Source organism: Terrapene carolina, unplaced genomic scaffold (genome assembly GCF_002925995.2).
Source record: "Terrapene carolina triunguis isolate 2854851 unplaced genomic scaffold, T_m_triunguis-2.0 Scaffold629, whole genome shotgun sequence".
NCBI lineage: Eukaryota > Metazoa > Chordata > Testudines > Emydidae > Terrapene > Terrapene triunguis.
In genome coordinates, this window is record NW_020664980.1 from 8605247 (window position 1) to 8620330 (window position 15084).

Consider the following 15084-nt stretch of genomic DNA (forward strand, 5'->3'; position numbering starts at 1 on the left):
GGGGTGTGTGTGTGTGTGGTGGGTTCTACAAAAGGGAAAGAACAATTGTGGGTTAAAAGAAAAACCCCTGGAGTTTCCCCAATATATTGCATTACACATACTGTCTGGCACTTAGTCATAAATTTGGAGTACACCAAAAGTTTTTCAAGACAGCTTAAAATATTGACCGTAGGTCATGTATCCTTATGCAAAATATTGCTAATAAAATTAATCCACTTTTGTTTTTAATAATCTGTTCTTAATTTGTCACTTTTTCTGTTCATTTCTGTATTTCTAGCCCCATTTCACCAGTTGTTCAAATATCAAGAACAGCAAGTGAAATACAATTAAATGTAATTTATACTGATTACATAACTTTTTGCATAAGGAAAATTGGAAATATTATGTAAGAAATGGTAACTGTCTAAAACAAATCAGGTTTTTTTTAAGTCTTATTTTTCTTTTTCTGTTTTCTCGTATTGTCTAGGAAGATGGTCCTTCTCTCCATACTCTATTTTCAAAGAATGCATCATCGCTAGATTTGAAATAAATACATGAAAAACACTTCATACAATTATTCAAATATTACAGTTGGATACAGATTATGAGTTTAACAACCCGGACTCAGGCAAAACTCCCATTGGAGTCATTGGGTTACGATATAATCTCTTTTCCTGAAGTTTTATAGAAACTTGCCAAAGGCTTGAGAGAGAACTTGTCTCAGTATGGCTGGATACCATGGCCAGAGTGCTTTCAGCCACACGCAGTGGGACCAAATGACCTACCTGATTGGACCTGCAGATCTCGTTTCTCATCTCCTATCAATTTATAATTTCAGACCTTTTTTCTGCTTTAACATGTTTGAATTATTGACATTGAGATATGCCTGTGCCGCCAAAAAAAAAAAGATCCCTGATGATGATGTGGGCCAACTGCTTCCTCTCTTCATCCATCCTAACAATAGTAATACCTAGTCTTACATAGCGCTTTTCATCAGCAGATCTCAAAGCGCTTCACAATCTTTCATATATTTATCCTCACAACACTCTTGTGACTTAGGGAAGTATTATAAAGGGAGGCTTTCTTATTCTTTGATGTCCTCTTAGGATCAGAATTAGGATATATGCTCAGCAGAGACTATATTGGATATTGAGCTGACATTGCACATGATCTTGGCAACAGACCAAGAAGAACCTTGTATCATTGCTACTAATGTCATCAACTGCATGTCTGGAATGTGGACTGGCTTTTCATGTTCAGAGTGAAATCCTCTGTGTTCTTTGGGAAGTGAAAGAAATAGTTGGAAAACCAGCAGAATTTTGTTCTTTTTTCCTGATTTTTTTTTTCTGATACGACATAATTAGATAACTAGCGAATTTCCCTTGCATTTCTCTATTTGTTTTGGCCTGGCCTACGCCAAAAATTATATTGGCTTCTGTTGACATAGCTAACTTCATCTGGGTAGGTGATGTTTGTACACCAATAGAAAGACCCCTTCTGTCTGTGTAGGCTGTGTCTATAACTACCAGTGTAATGTCTGTAGTATGGACATACCATTGGGCACCAATTCAGGAAAGCATTCCTATTCAAGAAAGCTCTTAAGCATGTGTTGTAAGTCCAATTGAAGTCAATGGGATTTGTATTTAAAGTTGAGTCCTTTCTTAAATTGGGCTTTTACAAAGTGCTTACATAGCCATATGTTTTGGTATAGTAATATATGCTCAAGCATTTTTAACATCTGAGTGGCAGAACATTGTAAAGTATAAAAGATCAGGGTGAGTAAAGTGAGGTAACAGAGCATTCAGGTATATACATTCAAAAGGTCTGAACAGGGCCCAGAGTGCATTTTATTACTAGTTTGTATAGTGTTTTGTTTGAGGGTTTTATTACAGTACATCAAGTGTTTTTATTTGCTAGACCAAGCATTTCTTTTAACAAGTCAAATTATCATTGTCCTTTCAGTTGCACAGCAAAGAGAGTTTATTATTTTAAGTAACTGATTGCTTTAACAGGTGCTCAGTTAATGAGGGTTTCGCTGTATTATTTAATTGTTTTGGTTGGGTGCACTGCCTGTTTAGTAAATAAAAAAGAAGTCCAGTTTCTTTAAGTAGGCATTTCATTTAGTGTAAACCTCTTAGTGAAAACTTTGTTTTTCATTTTTGACACAACACACATTAAACCAATATGCTTGGGAAGAGGAAGGTGGAAGTTAGCTGCCTATTCTGGTTGGTAGGTGAGATTTTAATTCAGACATGGTGCTTCTTGATGATTTTTTTTCTCTACTGAGTAACTGACATAAAATATCAGTAATAAAGAAAAATGCAGCTTGATACAAATTTTCTGTGAATCTGGGTAATATTTTAAAATCTGACATGGCTTCATTTTTGAAGAAATAATATTATAGTTACAAGGTAGCTCTTGCCCTAAGCATTAAATGCAAAATGTAGAAATCCTACCCATTTGCCGAATGTTTCTGAGTGAAATTATACATAACAAATAATGCCTTTTGGAGTGCTTTGTAAGCTTACATGCTTTTAGCATACTGAACTTTGTTTCTCATACTGCTAGTATGGAATTTAATTAACAATAAGTCAGTAAAGTATTATTAAGTCACAATTTTTTCCTTCATTTTCCTTTTCCTTCTTTGGACGCAGTGCAAAGTGCACAGTGAAATGCAATATACAGTATTACCTAGACACCAGATTTGTGGTACAAAGCTGAAATTAATTTTCAGGAATTTTGTCTGGGGTCACTAGTAAAAGCCAGCAAGGTTGAGATTGTAAGGTTTGCCATTACATTTGCCTATTCAAAAAGAATTGTATTAATTAGTACGAGATTGTTGCAACAGACTTCAAAGTAGATGGCACAATAAAGGAGATTTTAATTGCTGCAAGCTAGTGCGAGTTAGTCGCTCCATTTCAAGCTGTGATTTTGTAACTCCAATCTTCTCAGTTTAGGAATCATACTTACTTTGCACTAGTCTTTATGGGCAAAGATAATTATATATTTGCCTGTGTAAGAAAACTGATACGCTTTATTACAAAGTGTATCAGACCATTTAGTTGTCAGGGCCAACGTGGCTTGTGAAGCAGGGCACTTTCCAATGGAGCATGAAAAGCTTTGAAATTTCTCAGCAACAGCAGAAAGTAGTTTTTGATGCCAGTCTAAAACAATTGTTTGTCTTCAATCCAAGTTTATAAAAATTTGGTTGTAAAGTCTTTTAATTGAATCACAGTGAATAGGGCCTGCACATGATTTCCAGTTGCATTCTGTCACCGTTGCATTGTAAAACGGGAAGAGGGAAAGATGATCTCCAAATAACATTGTGGTTATTTTGGAAGGCTGAAGATGAGGAAAAGGGTGATAGACCTGATACTCCTACCTTTAGGAGACTATCCGTAACATCAGTTACAAGAAAAAAAAAATTATTCATAGGGCGAACTGCAGCAGTGATGCAAATCGGAGTGTAAGTTGGTCAGAAAAGCCGAATGTGTGGCTAGCAATAAGTAGTGCAAATTGCACATATTTGAATTTCAGGGAGTGTGCGAAAATGAGTGTAACATACACTCTGAGGAAATAGCAGGAAAGGAGTGTAAGAAGCAGAACAACTAAGAGAAGGGCTTAAGGGAGAGAGTCTATTTTATCTGCACCCTTCTTTTAATGCTTTTTCTTCAACAATCCCCCATGCCTCCTTGGCACAAAAATGGTACCCATTTGCACACCCACTGAATGCCAAATAGAGGCAAACTACACTTGCACCTGTTTTCTGACAAACGTATACCACAGTTTAGAGCACTGCTGAACTTGGCACATAATGTCTTTGACTCTGATTTATTTTGTAGAATTGTATCTTTCGTAACATCAAAAATATGTAGCTTCTAACACTGCACCTGGTCCAGATTGTACAGAATGAACCTAATCTTTTTTTCGCTGTGATTTTTTTTTTTTTTTTCCTGAGAACAGAATTCTTGGAATTGCCTTCGGTCTCCTGCATTTCTTGACATTATACTGGTACCTGTGTGTGAAAAGTTCCCAGTGTAAGAAAGGCCATGCCTCCTAGCTGCAGTTCTGTTTCGCAGCATTTTTTCTTCATGTTTTTAAAATGAGTAAATCATATGACAATAAACAGAAATACCCTCAGTGAAGAGAGAAGGGGAAACTGTTGTTTATCTGGTCAGGTGGTTTAGATTAGCAGTGATGCTGGTCTGTATTATGTTACTTTAAATCATAGTGTCCCAACAGGATATAAATTATGAAGATTGTTACAGTATGTTTCATCCAATGTAAGATCAACAAATTGGAATAATTTTTTTATAGGAAAATCACAGTGCTTTGGCAGGGTTATTGTTAAAGAATTTAATTTAACTTCAGATTTGCTCATATTATTTCTTAATATATAAAACACTATTTGCATGATGTATGAAGTATAAACATTTGTAGAATCAAAGGCAAGAATGCCTTTTTCAAGATTACATAGAGTGGCAAACTACTTAGAATAGATCAGTGTTTGTGCTTTTGCTGTCAAAATGTTTGATATAGAGCTGGCTAGCTAGTTTCTTCACCGACATAATTGTAAACAAGTGTTGCAAGCCAGAGACAGCCTCCTTTGTGGAAAAAAGTGTAAAGGTTTTCAGATACTTTGAAAGCTTTAACATATAACTTGGGGTATAGAATTTACAGCTCTAATATTGATATCTAATTTTATTTTAGGGAGCAAAGCAAACAGGCTTCAGTTTTGCATAAATGGGATGTGATGATCAAGGATGGAAAACTTCAGCAGCCAGTCCTCATTTGATTTCTAATATGATATTCTAAATTAGGAAGAATATAGACCAATAATTGAGGTTAATATTTCTTACAAAGTCAATATTTTTTTAGATGTTCCAATAAAACATTCCATGTCCATGCATGCCTACATGTCATTCGTATTGTACCCCCACTGTTTCCCTCCATTAGTATTTTTCGTAGTTAAGCACACAATCTTCTAAAGTGCTGAGCAGCACCTGTGAGACAAGAAGAATTTAGGGTGCTCAATATATTGCACGTTCAGGCCCTTTAGGTGTCCATAGCTTTCACTAAACCTAAATGATCAGGTAGTGTTGGCAGTAGAAAAACATAAATTCACCTTGTTTGCTAGGAAGTGCTGATGTTCTGGCCCCAGTGGTCTATGCATTAGGCACCTCCAGTATGTATTAGTATAACTGCCTGGGCCTGAACATGCAAGCAATGCAAAGGCTCCAGCTTATGTTGAATGTGGTAGCCTGCCTCCATGGTTGCTGTGCATCCATCACCCCTGCACTACGGTCCTTCCACTGGCTCCTGTCTGTTTCTGTTGCCAGTTCAAAGACATAGTCCTGATTGACAGATAGGTCAGGATATCAGCAACTGCTTCTCTATCCATAGGGTGAGCAGATATCCCGATTTTGGGGTCTTTTTCTCACATAGGCACCTATTACCCCCCACCTCCTGTCCTGATTTTTGACACTTGCTATCCGGTCAGCCCATCCATCCAGGACGCCTCAAGGCAGCTGCACTTTTCTGGAGCAATGCAGCCCACAAAGTGCAGGAGAAGGTGTTTGAGAGGTGGAGATAAAGTTCTCTGGGTCAAGGAAGTTCAGTTGTGGAACTTGCTCCCAGAAGGAGTCAGACTATGCAAGAGTGTGATTATATTTAGGGCATGCTTTAGCTACCTCCTTTCCTGAGTGAGCTTTCCCACCATTCTTGCAATGACATTAAAAACCATTTTTTATGTGATGATTAATGTAAAACCCAGCCAGGGACAAGGAAGGGTAGTTCCATGAAGACAGCTTCTTAGAGCTTTGTAGCTCTAATTTACCTAGATATTATGGTGATGGACACAATAGAGAATCTTTAGATGGATAAATAGATAAAGATTTGATAACAAACACCTCACCAAATGTCTCTTTCTTCCCTTTTTTAACATTGGTGGAATTTTTAGGTTTTTAAAAACTGAATTAACTTTTTAAAAAAATACCGTAACCATGTAACAAGATGTCTCTGTTTTAACAAGGAAAAATCTTCCCTAAATGTAGTCAATAGAATTTTTAAAAATGCAGATTTCACTTGGAGCACAACAGAAAAAGTAATGAAACTAACTTAAACAAAACCAAGTGACTGACTATAAACGAAGGTATTGTACAGCATACCTTTAATTTAGCTCAGCATTAAGCAACTTCTTTTCTCTGCCTGCTGACCCACAAATAAAAGTTAGCTAGTTACAGGAATGAGTGAAGTAGGTTGCATGCATGGAAGTTTCACAATTTGGAGCTGAGGCCTAATGATGTGTAGTTCTCTTTATTGTTCTGTAACATAGGGAGTTAAACTGCATGAAGAACAAAGAGGACAAATGCAACGCATAGTGTTCAGTGAGAATATGTAATGGTACGAAGTGAAAGCAAACATGCTAAGCACTGTATATTCTAAAGTATAAATGCATTATTATGACTTGTATTATCCATTACCTACGTGTATCCCATTAATAAAGGATACAGAATGTTTTTGTTATTAAGTAGTAATGCTGCAAAGACAGGTAGCCCTTACACCACATAAGGTCAAGGTTAATACTGCCCACAGCATTATAATGACAGATTGGAAATAAAAACCTTAATGTATTTGTGATTAGCATATGTTTCTCTTGGCTGAAAGATTTAGGAGGTCCGGGGACCCTAAGTTCATAACCTTTGCATTTAAAAACAAATAAATAAAATGCTTTTAAATTGCTAGGTCTCAAAGCTATTTTTCTTGAGGAGCCCCATCTTTTGAGTAAAGAATTGTCTGAATGCTGTGTTCCGGTGATACATTATGGTACTCTATCACTGGGAACTCACCAGGCGGTGATATATTAGCACCACACATCAGCCTGCATTGCTTTGATGTATTAATCATCAGGATAATGTTGGCAAGCATTGTGCAAAAGCTGTATGTTTAAAAAGTGTTAAGATGAATTGAGTCCTTGCTTAAGACATGTGAAAAGAAGAAGAATAGCAGATTAGCAGAGAGACTCTGCAAGCCTCCCAAAGCTGTTAAATACTCCATAGTGCAAAGAGGTAGATGGAATTTCATCTTTCCATTCACTCCTGAAAGCAAGGCATATAGCACAGTTTTTTCCCTTTCTCAGGAAAAGCAAGTTGCATTAAGCCATATTTAGTGATGGCATGTTCTGTCATTTTAAAAGTATAGTTGGGCTGTCCCAGGGCACAGCTTGAGCAAGAGGTACCAGCTGAGCTTGCTTAAAACACTTTCTCAATATGATTTCTTCTTTCAGGAGTGATTTAGCAAGGAAATGTTTTCCCAAAACAGGCATGTCAAAGCTGGGAGCATCTAGAAAATGAATCTTTGTCTTTAGAAATTGTAGCTGAGCTACTGGTGCAATTTCAGTAGTTTTTTAGTTATTCCTTTCATGACTCGTAGAAGACAGAAATGGAAAAGACCCGTTGGATCATCCAGTCCATCTCCTTGCCAGAGCAGGATTGTTCCATACAGTAAAATTTCTAGTGTTGTTTCCACTCTAATTTAAGTGTTGCTTCCAATATTTCCCTGGGGAAATTTTTTCACAGGTTAAGAAATGTGTAGAAACCTATATTTCTAAACTTTATTTTAGTAAAACATTATCTAAATATAAACTAAAATTACACAGTAAAAAATCGATATAAGGTATTCCTGTGGCTCCTATTACCACAGTACCAGAGTACCTCACAATTTTTAATGTATTTATCTTCACAACACCCCTTGTGAGGTAGGGAAGTACTATTTTATCTCCATCTTATGGATGGGGAACCAAGGCACAGAAAGACTGTTGATCTCCTCTGGTATGGTATTTCCTTTATTCAAAATAGCTGCTTTTAAAACTTGATGCACAGATTTTAGAAAATGCTGCTGAGGTTCTGTGTTGTGGATGATATATATTTTCAAATTAAGATCTTAAAATGATGTCATCAGTGGTTATAGCTGCCACAAACAATCTGCTAAGGTCAAGGCCATGTAGGGACTTATCAGCATAAATAAAACACTTATCCACCTCGCAACAAGAAATGTTTTGGCTGTCTGGTAAACTGTACCCACCAATGCCAAGTGACAATACTGTCATGTGACTCATGCTTGATAATGATCTTGCACTGCAGACTGCTTAATAATTTTCATTATTTTTAATTAAAGTTGAAGAAGTGCAGACTCCAGCTCAAAATAAGGTTGGTTATGTTGCCGGAATCAGGTAATTACTTTAATTGATCACAAGATAGTTTCCTTGATCACCAATTAGACCAAATTACCGATCATGTTTCAAGACGTGAAGAAATGTCCAAACTGATTGTGTAATAGTGTTTTCATATCTAATCAAACGTAAAAATCTTTTCCTCCAGAGCCAATTGTATTTTGTAAAAGGAAGGTTATGGGCCTACAAACATAAAGGTGATCCATAAACAATAGAGTTCTAATTTATGTAATTAGAAAAGGATGTATTTAGGGGCTTAATGGAGATTGCACTGGTGAAATTACTCAGCAGAGCTGCTGCTCATTTTCTTAGTGGGAGATATGTGCTCTTTTGTGCATAATTAAAATAGGCTATAATCAAAACAGAAAAAGTAGTTTATTTTAGTAACGTGGAGCAGAGAAGATTGCTTTGGGTAAAGCAGGGTTATATGTGTGTGTATGTATGTACATACCCCTACGTGTATATAATTGCACACACACATGACGTATGTATAAAATCATAATTATGGGATCCTTTTAGCTCTGAAACCTCCAAAAGCCTCTGCTGTGGTAGTTATGTCCCACTGGAACGCTCTTACTACCTGTTCCCAGGATTGAGCTCATAGGAAAGGACAACAGGACATTCTCCATGGAGGGCCCAGTGTTTAGGAATTCATTCCCTCTTGTAGTTGATGAAAACCTGAGTTTGGCTATCTTCAGGATGAAGTGCAACTTTAAGATGACTTTCCATTTTTAGCTGTGGTGGTGGTGGGGGACATCTAGGTCAGCTAACTGCTGATTTCTGGTCAAGTCGGTGGTGCGGGGGAAGGCACAGGGAATGGTCTGGTAAAGTTTAATGGTCATATTTGGTCACCAATTAATTTGTTCTTTAATGTTTTTTCCATTTGAACTTAAGAGTGAGTGATGATGGTTATGCAATAAAATAAAAATATCCATGGAAAAATATATGTATGTACACGTGTGTGTGTGTGTGTCTGTACATAGATATAGATACTGGCAGTGCATATATGGATTTGGTCAGATTTTTCATGAATTCCCTCCCATTTTACCTGCACTGCCTGACGATAAAAAGGCAATCTAGTTTCAGATGCCTTTTAAACTACCCTTTGGAAGCAATTTTATGTATAATTTGGTATGGTCTTGTAAATAAAGATGTTAAGGCAGTGGGTATTTAAAAAAATATTTAAATAAAATGTAAATCTTAGAATTTTTAATAAAGCTGTATATTCCCTAATGTCTAGTGCTGAGTTTACTGCTTTATACTTTGAAGCATCTTGTTGCAATGCTTGAAATTTTTAAAACGTAATTGTTCACTCCAAGTAAAATTAAACCAAACTAGAGCTTCAAGGGAAGTTAGTGTTCCCAATTTTTTCGAATGTTCTTGGGTCAAAGAAAAAAGCTTTTTAATTGCTGACAGTTTGGTGGTTTCCAAATGACAAACCTCATTGGAATAATTTGCTCTGATTGTAACGTTTGCATTCATCTGACTGGCAAAGTGACTTACAAAGTCATACTTCATCCAGGCACTGATTCTTTTTCTTAAAGTGTTTGTAATTTGTGAGAGAAAAAAAGACTGAAACTATTATCAACCATTATGTTATTTATTGACCACATGTTTGTTTGAAATGGCCATTGCTTGATGGGCCATATACAGGCTAGTTTATAAATTAGTGCTAAAAATGATCTAAACAGGTAGGTCTATGTCAAGATACTAACTTATGGCAAGTATTTTAATATGAACCAGATTATGTACGTGGATAGGGGTTTTTTTGCTTTGCAGTTTTAATTTAGGCCCTGATCCTCCCGGATGTACTCCTACATCTGTGCAGAGCCCATTGACTTCCCTTGGTCTCTGGGCAGGCGTAGGGGCCTACCTACATGGGTCCTATCGTAGAGTGAGTCCTTGATTTGCATGGAGTTGTTTTTTTTTTTTTTTTTTTATAATGCAGAGATTTTCTGCAAATATTTTTGGCAAGGGCTTCCCACAACATTTTCTCCTTGAGCCTGTGATTAAATCCTTTATCATGGGGGAGTGTGAAGAGAAGAGGGTGGGGGACTGGGAAGTCTGTATTCTCTCATTTAAACCAAAACATTTTCTCATAAAGGAGCGAAGTGACCTCACGTGGCCAACCTCCCTCCTCCCTCCCTCCAAAACAAAACAAAACTGCTTACATTCAGGGAAAGTCACTGGAAATGAACTCTGTTCCTGAAAAATACACTGGGTATATCAGAGGTGGGCAAACTACGGCCCTCCATACAATTTACGAAATGTGATGCAGCCCTCAGGCCAAAAAGTTTTCCTACCCCGGTGTATATTGATAGTATAGCAGAGTGTTTAACTTGGAGGAAAGGTGGGGTGAAGATCTAGGGGCATAGGGGTATCTCCCTTGGGTGAATATTTAAAAATATCTGATACCTGTTGCACACCATAGGCAAAATAATTGTTCTTAATCGGTATCTTTGGATAAGTCATTTTGGATAGAACGATCGACCAGTATCCAAAGAGGGAGAGAACTCTATCAGCAGCAGGAAAATGACCACAATCCTTTTAGGTTGGTAGTAAATTTTTAACAAGGGGACCATGACTTGGAGCAGTATCCCACTGAGCAGAGGGGGTTGTAACCCATTGCAGGAAGAAGCCAGCTAATCAGAAAGCCATGATCTCTGGGAGTTAGGGTGACCAGATAGTAAGTGTGAAAAATGGGGATGGGGTGGGGGGTAATAGGAGCCCATATTACCCCCCCCCCCCAAAAATATCGGGACTGTCCCTATAAAATCGGGACGTTTGGTCACCCTACTGGGAGTTCATCCCTGGAGCATGTGCTGCAGAATGCCGCTTTAGTAAGGGAACAGTGATGATAGAATGGGGAGTAATCCAGGGAAGGTGGAATGCTCCAAAAGGTGATGTACTCAGAGTACTCAAAGGGATAGGGTACAAAAAAAATTATCTTTAGGTCCCAGTACACAAGGGCCATCCCTGTCATTACACATCACTGGGCTTTTGGAATATATCCTTGTAGATCCATAACACTAACCTTAACGCACGTTCCTAACAGATGAAATATTTCTCTGTATTCCTTTTATCCTAGGCTTTTGGATTTATGACACGAGTTGCTCTGCAAGCAGAAAAGATGAATCATCATCCCGAATGGTTTAATGTGTACAACAAGGTAATACATTGAATAACTTTTTAGGTACCTTTATGAACAATTTACTAGACCAGATCAGCATATAGAACATCCATTTCTGTCACTCCTTTTCACATTAGGAAGCTTCTGTACATCAAAAGAGGTAGTGACTTTACCTATCTCCTTCGTGGATTTTAAAAGAATATTTGCAAAGAAGATCCAGTCCTGCTGATGGGCAGAATAAATTAGCATTTTGTTCTTTTTTGTGTGTGTGGGTGTTTCTTTTATCTTAGACTAGGCTGATTTTCTTCCTGTTGTCATCATGGTAATGTGCTTAACATTTGACACACTGTGAAAGTGTTTAAACCTCAAATTGTTCCTACCTTTTAAACTTGTATATTAAATAGTGAAGAGATTGTCTATAGAGCCAGGACTCCATAGTTCTCTCAGATTTCTCACCACAGGCTGTGGGGCTTGGACACATCATGTAACCTCTTCAACCAAGATTTCCTAAAATCTAAGCCTAAAGTTAGGCCCCTAAATCCATGTTTAGGCCATCTAAATAAATGCTCTGATTTTTTCAAAGCTACTGAACACTCATCAGCTCCTTTTGATGCCTGTGGAAGATAATGGGAGTTCAGAACTTTGGAAGATCAAGCCACTTGTTCCGGTGCCGAAACAAGAGCCTGGAAAGCTAATTTAGGCCTGGTCTACACTGGGGGCGGGGGGATCAATCTAAGTTACGCAACTTCAGCTACATGAATAACGTAGCTGAAGTCAATGTACTTAGATCTACTTACCGTGGTGTCTTCACTGCGGTAAGTTGACGGCTGGCGCTCTCCCATCAACTCCGCCCGCGCCTCTCACCCTAGTGGAGTACCAGAGTCGACGGGAGAGTGCTCAATGGTCAATTTATCGCGACTAGACTAGACTAGACGCGATAAATCGACACCCGCTGGATCGATCACTGCCCGTCGATCCAGCGGGTAATGTAGACAAGCCCTTAGACTCATATTTTGAAAATCTTGACTCCGGTGTCTCAGTGTAGCTGCCTGTAAAGTCAGTTATAAAACGTATTTAATTCGTAGTGGTTTCATGAGAGCAAATATTAGTCAGCTGCATTGAGACCCTCCAATAAAAGGCAATACTTCAAGAGCCAATTATTACTATCATTTTATTTTCTAATAGTTCTCATTTTGTTCTATTAACTATTTTTTCTTTAGTCACTGATAAATATATACCATGCCTATCTAAAACAAAACAAGGGACAAGCAGAATGATGATGCATACACATAAAGCAATGTTTTTTATCTGACTGGCACAAAGTGCCATGTGTATTTTTTTCAAAATGGGGATTAATTGGCACTGAAACGGTCTAATTCTTTTTTTAAACAATAAGGCAAAATTAAATACATTCTAACTATTTAAAGAGAGACATTAAGTGATATTGGACAAAGTGCTTATCTCACACTCTGGAAGATTGTCTTGACTTCCCAGGGTGTTTAGATTTTCTTTTTTGCAAATCCCTGCTACACAGGAACAACTAACAAAATGTAGCACATGACTTTTCATCTGGGTAAGTCTAAACAAACTCATACAGGCAGCCTGTATCACAGCGACATGCACACCAGTCTGTTTATTTTTTCCTTTCAAAATTAATCTGCAAAGAGCTCACCAGTTTCTTCACCTTTTAAGATACTGATTTTTATGCTCCAGTCACTTTATTTGGTGTTTGCAACTTGGTCAATGACCTGAATTCTTCATGAAACCAATATGTGGAATTTAAATGTAAAGAATGAGTAATTTAATCGGATGCTGCCTCTTGGATGAAACCCAAGAACATGAAGCCAAAATTACTTTTTTACTCTGAAGTGCCTCTTTGGTTAGTCTCCAGATTCTGCTGAGCCTACTCACCTGGCAGCTGACTCCTATGATGTCTTACAATTTGAAAAAATAGTAAGATTCCTACTCTTCGTCTGCAGGCAGGATTTTTTTTTAAACCAATTCATTAAAGATCACCCTCCCCACAAAAAAATTCAAATTGAATTCTGATCAGTCTTATTGAAAGCTTGGAATGTAAATTGTAATCCACTTCCTTTCCTTTTGCTTACAGGTTCAGATAACTCTTATTTCCCATGACTGTGGAGGACTGACCCAAAGAGATGTGAAGCTGGCTCAATTTATTGACAAGGCTGCTGCTTCTGTGTAATAACTGAATGTTGAAAATAGCATTGCCTTCAGACCACTTTATATTTGAACTTTATCATTCAGTGAAGTGTTCTACATTCTAAATTGCTGCTGCCCCTTGTAGTGTAAAATGATTTGTAATAAAATTAGTTTAGCAGCAGCATTTAAAAAAAACAAAACTCATCAACCTTAGTCTGAGAACTGCCAATACCTCATACTTATCATTACTGGTCACACGTACAATACATCAGACAAAGCAACAAAGGTAATTTTGAACAATCCTTCCTTAGAAATTAACATAGACTTTTCACATTAAAAACCCAAACCAGAAATGTGATTCGCCATTATTCCACAATGGATAAAGGCCAGAATGACTGCTGGGATCCTTCCAGAGTGATAGGATTCTCCAAGCCCATAGCCTAGTAACCCTGCAGGGAGTAATAGCACTGGGGTACTGCCAAGTGAGCGTGCCTTATTCTTGATCCCAGCCAGCAGGACATTTTGGTAGCTTTCTTTCTCTGTACTCTTGTATGCAGACACCAATAGTGGTGAGGTGCTTTTCAGACCTGTCACCTTCCCAATAGCAGGATATTGAGGGCTTGATCCTGCAAGCTGCTGAGTACCCTGGCCTTTATCCGTCAAAGCACTTAAGGACATATTGAACTTTAAGCACATGAATAGTCCTGCTGAAGTCACTGGAAATACTCATGTACTTGGGTGAAGTGCTTAAATATTTTGATGGATTGGGGCCAGAGAACTCAGTATTTGAATCCTTATTTTGTGATAGCATTCTCATATTTTATTAAAGCCCATCTATAGGAAACGGGAGTGTGGACTAAGCTGGGTTTCCATCACACCCATAAGTGCTGCCAGCAGTAAAGGAAACAACGTTAGCAGGGTTCTCTTGATAATGTGGACAGGGCTAATCTAAAGTTATGGTGACCCGTTTTCTTATAGTTAAAAAAATTTGTTTGTAAATCTTGTTCTAAGAGCTACAGATCCTACAGATCCAGCTAGGTTTAAAATCCATTTCTCACAACATCCCAAAGGTCATAAAGACTATGGCCTTTATTCTCACTCAGACAAAATTCCCACTGATCGCAGTGGGAGTTCTGCTCATGTAAGTATGGAAAGAACCCTCTCTGCAGTACTAAGTGTACTCAACATGCACAATCAAGCCTTTCTAATAATTATGTTGCTGCTTAACTACCGGGTTAATTGGCATCTTACAAATGGCTAGATACATAGATAGAATGACACGAGAGGCACAATTACTAACTACAAAGAAACTAGATCTATATTGATTCATGTCATTGTCAAAGCCTTTTTGTATGTATTAGATATGTGCTCTCCCAATACTTTTTGGATGCAGTGCAGAAGCTGCCATCAATACATTTGTAAAATAATGAAGCACAAAATAATTAACATATGCCGTATCATGCACTTATGGACGACAGTTGTTGATTGGTAAGATTTTTGAACCGAGAAGTTTAAGTTAGCATCCATAGGCTACCAAGTTAAAACTAAAGGGAACCAGTCTAGGTTTTATGCTCTCAAATGC

General features: G+C 37.7%; 1 protein-coding gene across 1 annotated transcript in view; it reads left to right on the top strand.

Moving 5' to 3' along the window:
* PCBD2 (pterin-4 alpha-carbinolamine dehydratase 2) overlaps window positions 1-14527 on the top strand; it is a 32970-nt gene extending 18443 nt beyond the window's left edge. The window contains exons 3-4 of the mRNA XM_026659436.2: window positions 11298-11378; window positions 13450-14527. Coding sequence (XP_026515221.1) covers window positions 11298-11378; window positions 13450-13545 — 177 coding nt within the window. The 3' untranslated portion in view covers window positions 13546-14527. The remainder of the gene's footprint in view (window positions 1-11297; window positions 11379-13449) is intronic.
* Window positions 14528-15084: the final 557 nt, after the last annotated feature.